The sequence below is a fragment of the Anopheles funestus genome, chromosome 2RL (assembly GCF_943734845.2).
Source record: "Anopheles funestus chromosome 2RL, idAnoFuneDA-416_04, whole genome shotgun sequence".
NCBI classification, from domain to species: domain Eukaryota; kingdom Metazoa; phylum Arthropoda; class Insecta; order Diptera; family Culicidae; genus Anopheles; species Anopheles funestus.
In genome coordinates, this window is record NC_064598.1 from 81010361 (window position 1) to 81015350 (window position 4990).

The 4990-nt window shown below is 43.1% G+C and overlaps 1 protein-coding gene across 1 annotated transcript; it reads right to left on the minus strand.

Annotated features, from left to right (window-relative positions):
- Nucleotides 1–1836: 1836 nt before the first annotated feature.
- On the minus strand, nucleotides 1837–4328 carry LOC125761960 (importin subunit alpha). The gene is made up of 3 exons (XM_049423586.1): nucleotides 3979–4328; nucleotides 2480–3889; nucleotides 1837–2387 (listed from the first exon to the last, which is right to left on the minus strand). The coding sequence occupies exons 1-3, from the start codon at nucleotides 4042–4044 to the stop codon at nucleotides 2295–2297; spliced, it is 1569 nt and encodes a 522-aa protein (XP_049279543.1). The 5' UTR covers nucleotides 4045–4328; the 3' UTR covers nucleotides 1837–2294.
- Nucleotides 4329–4990: the final 662 nt, after the last annotated feature.

Here is a 4990-nt window from a genome sequence, read left to right on the forward strand (position 1 = left end):
ACGCATTTTTTACGACGAGTCTCCGTTTGCACATACGCATTAGTATGTTTCCCCTGCCAGAACTGGAACTGAAGAAGATTGAGCTAGTTTGAATGCTTATTCACTGTTTGATAACATTATTAACCCATTCTGCAGGAGTAAAGTTGCCTCATCACGTGTCACGTTTTACAGTGCTTCTCTGTATGTAAGTTTATGGAGTATAAAAGTGAGAATTTCAAATTGATTTTCCGAAGTGAATAAGCGTTTGTGTATGTACAATCCAACGAACAGCGATACTACTTTCAAAAACCCATGTAAACCAAGTATACCAAATCATGTTTAATAATATCCAGACCATGTTAAATTAAATAACTTTTATTTCATTTGTATCTCACTCGTCCTTATCTATATGTAGCGTTATTTCTTTACTGTTCTCATCCCACCTCGCACGTCGTATGTCCATGAGCAGATCATCCACATTGCTCAGATCGTCTTTTAAGCGGTCGTTTAACATTTTCTCTACGGCTTTTGCGTAAGCATATGCTTTGTCTTCTTTCGCAAAGTGATCATCAATTCCGTCGAACAGCACCTCCTTCCAACCGATTGCCCAGAGCTTCGTATAAGATTTCAAATCGTTTTCTAGCTTATCTCGATACCCTACCAATTGTTCGTACGACGCGTTGTTCACATAGGTGATCTGTTCGGTGCTTAAAGGCGTACTAGCTGAATCTATGAGAGGAGGTGATACTGCACTTGTTGATGGTTGTGATGCTGATGGCTGAACATTTGCTTGGTTTGAAGGCTGCAGCGTCTTTCTTGAACTTCGTCCTCTAGATGCGTCTACAGGAGATGGTAGCTGGCCGTCGGCTGTACCGTTAGCGTGAACAGTCTTCCTGCGGTTAGTGCGTTTTTTGTAGGCTGACGAAGGCATCTTAGCGGATCTGTTTACTCTGTAACGTACACAAAACGAATGATGGGGATGAACAGTTTCTCCTGCCCTTATATACTGTATCAGCAGCATAACAACGTACCTGAATCGCATAAGGCACAGAAACTACCTGTGCTGTACCCCTTAGTCAAGCTTAAAATATATTTAGTCCAGACTAAATAATATGGGGAATTTTACCTGCAGGTAAAGAACACAGACTGCATTGTTGCAGTATCCCATTATTACCTCTTAGTATGTTCCATCCCAGCCCAGGCAAGAATAAACATGGGATGCATTCGTTTAAGTCAAACTATATTTTACCACAAGTTAGTACAGGGTCCAGGGTTGGGCAGCATACCTACAATATTCCTCAGTTTATCATCCTACAAAACAGGACTTGGTTTAGGTAGCGTATCTCGTTCTAAATATAAAACAGCAGGGTAAAATGCAGTACGAAAACACATGCTAAATAATGGAAGAAATAATGAATTTGAAAGTAAGCAATTTCTTATGGATATGAATTTATTGGAATACATCGTTGTGACGATCGTTAAGCTGCTAAGAACCCAAAAGCATGATCATTTTCCGGTTTACATAGGCATTAAACAGGAGGATATTTTGCACGATCCTAGCTCGTATTCTTTACACAACTCCAACAAGACACGAAAGGAGGGATGCAATACGCGGGTTCGCACTGTTTCCGCAGATTGGAATGCTTAGGGACATAATCGCCTTGCAGAACACGGATTAATGCACCAGCATTTATACGACAATAAGACCGAATAAAATGAACTACACCTTCCAACGATCTGACGCCAGTATACATTAAGATGTCACCTGTCCGCCTAAACCCAATTCATTCGCTTTAAATTGTGCTAATTTTTCTTTCAAAAATAACCAATAAAAGACAATAGACTCGGTACGAAACATTTGTTAATTACAATATTTGTTTTGTGAATGTATTGATGGCCTAAAATTGGCGCGCGAAACGATGGATAATTTGCATATTTAAAATAAAACATAAAACATAGCGCAGATTTAACATGAGTGTGGAAAACACAAGCACCAAACAGACCATTCACAGTGGCCAAAATTCAAGCTAACTGAAGCAACCAGAAGCAACCCAATGCGGAAACATGGGTAAAACACGATTATTCACTGAACGACGTTCAGCCGAAGTCGGTGGAATTTTGAGGCTAAATTTTCACAGATATAAAAACGTATGTTCATGAACGATATTCCTAAGGACTGTAACTAGCCGATTTGACAAAAGAAGTAAGAATTAAATTACTTTACCCTCTTGACAACGCTGTTTTGCAGGGGACTACACAAACGTACGGATTGGTGGAATGGAACGAAACAGGACACTAAGCGTAAGACAAATAATTTAGAAAGAAAATCCACCATCCTGTGGAGTGGTTGGGTTGAACTCCAGCGCTCCATTGACTTCCTTCGGGGCACACTCCGGATTAACGTCTTCCTGCAAATTGTGTAAAAAAGGTAGAACCGAGAGAAAATGTCAACAAAATTGTTCCAAACTAAAGATTCTTATCGCAACCGCTGTGACCTTACCGCATCAGAAAAGTACGTGTCGATCAGCTGCAACGCCTTCTGATAAATGTCTTCATTCTCGTGATTCTGTAACGTTTCTAGCTTGTCCAGTGCACCAATCTCCTCGAACAGTGTGCACAGATTCTCGATACCACCGATCTGGGCTGCGATCTGGAAGATGTTGGTGACACCGCTCAACACCACACGAACCGTGCGGGTATCCTTGGCCTCCAGTAGATCACAGTACGGTTTCATGATCGGGTACTTCTCAACCAGCTGAATGATCTGCTCGGTTGATCCGCCCGTAGTAGTGTTGGTGACCGCCCATGCAGCCTCTTTCTGTGATTTGAAATCACCGCTCGTCAGCACGTCGATCAGCACGTTAAAGATGCCGGAATCCAACACATGCTGGATCTGGCTCTGATTGCCCGCCGTTATGTTGCTCACCGTCCAGGCCGCTTCCTTCACGATCGTGTTCTTTGTGTGGCGCAACAGGTTAGTCAGTAGGGAAAGTGCATTCGCCGCTATTACGGCATCAGTCTGCGTGTCATTGCCCGTCACAATGTTGCCTACACTGCGCAGCGCTGGTGTGATAATGGCCGGATTGTTTGTGCCGAGCAGTCGGACCAACTTCGGCACTGCACCGGATGCAACGACCGAATCTAGCTTCACCACATCGTCATCGGTGACGTATGATAGTGCCCAGCAGGCGTCCGACAGGACCTGTGCATCCTCGTGATCGAGCAGCGCCGATAGCACCGGAATCATCGGTTCAATCCGGTTAAACGGTGGTGCCGGATTCTTGTTGCGGCACAAGTTCGACATCAGCCACACGATGTTCCGAAGGAAAGAGATCTGTGTGTTTCCATTGCTCACGAGTGCGATGATCGCGTCAACACTGTTGTGTTCCAGCACAATGTCACGCGCCTTCGATCCATCGCCGGCAATGTTACCGAGCGCCCAGACGGCCTGTTCCGCTACCGTAACCGATGGGGATCTAAGCAGCTCGATAAAGCGTGGAATCGCGTTGGCGTCGATTACGACCTTAGTCTGCTCGGACGTGCCGGATGCAATGTTCGTGAGTGCCCAGGCCGCTTCAAACTGAAGCGCTGGACGATCCGATGCGGAAAGGAACTTCACACACACCGGCACCATGCCCAGCCCGATGATTTTGTCGATCGGTGGATTCTTCTCTCGGCTCAACATCTTACGGGCGGCCTGTACGGTGGCAAGTTCCTTCTCCGGCTGCCCACTTCGGATGTACTGAATGATTTCCTCGAACTTCAGCGTCACCGGGCTTTGGGCGTTGCTTTCCTGCAGCGGCGACGTTGGCCCATCATCTTCGGTAATGTTACGACGTTTTAGCAACTGATCCTCCTTCTTGTTCTTGCGCAGCTCCACCGTTACCTCGTGGCGCTTTTGTCGTAACTCCTGTTGGTGTGGAGAACCAGAAAACAAAGGGCAACAAGAAAAAGGTAAGCGATACGAACGAAATCAAATGGGGCCAATGTTTCCCTTACCGTGTTCGATTTGGAACCATGTTTGTAAGCCGCGAGCCGGTTGTTGGGAACATTTTCCGTATCCATTTTGTATTACGCTACCCGTGCGACACACGTAGAAGACTCGATAACCTCACACTTTTATATCAAACAAATGGTTTATCTAATGTGCGCTGCGGATTGATGGACTGTACAAAACAAATAATCACACGACAATAGTCACTTTACTAATTAAAACTTGCAGTACACAAACAGAACTACACGAGCACAATTTCTTTTCCAGACGAAAGCGTCCGCTGCTGTTGCTTCGATGGCGATCAGAAATGCTGCCGATTAGAGCGGGAGATCGTTGACATTTGAAGCCGTTGAAAATTAAACTTGAAAGCGATCACAGTCCCAATTAGCGCTCTTGACAACTACGGATCATATACCTAAGCCGCGACTACACGACGTTAGAAAGAAAATGAAATATTTCACATTCTTGAAATTTTTTATTACTTTTGATATTTTTTTATGTGTAATCGCCATTGCATTTCCATGATCAGTATTTCTGTAGTCCTAAAGTCCTAAAAAAAATTTAAAGAATAATACTGTAACATCACGTTTAAAAAGCTTTTATGCCGCAAGCTCAACAAGGAACCACATGTTTGCGCCTTTTTTACATAACCAATAAGGCACACAAATTAAACATTTTCTGAAAATTTGTTACTCAGTTCATCTACATGTTTTTCTTTCCTTCTATGAATAAAGTAATTTATACTGCTAGCATTTCATAAGGAATAATTTTACCTCTATGTATATAATTATTCTGCGATGCTCTCTTAAACAGCGATGAAGTTCCTCTATTTTCATAACAAGCACTTCCCTGAATCAATCTCCCAGTATAGTGTTAATGATATTATAATTTCACAACCATTAACAATAAAGACAACTTAAATATTCAAATTTCAGTCATAAAATAAATCCTCCCGCAAAATGAATTGGTATTGCTTTGCAATTCTTCAAATTCAAATTCAAATTCAAAATTCAATCA

Excerpts from the sequence above, each read along its gene's own strand:
- LOC125761960 (XM_049423586.1), bottom strand. The coding sequence starts at position 4,044 with ATGGATACGGAAAATGTTCCCAACAACCGGCTCGCGGCTTACAAACAT. Across the intron at positions 3,890-3,978 it reads ATGGTTCCAAATCGAACACG|GAGTTACGACAAAAGCGCCA; the intron begins GTAAGGGAAACA and ends CCACACCAACAG. Across the intron at positions 2,388-2,479 it reads ACACGTACTTTTCTGATGCG|GAAGACGTTAATCCGGAGTG; the intron begins GTAAGGTCACAG and ends CACAATTTGCAG.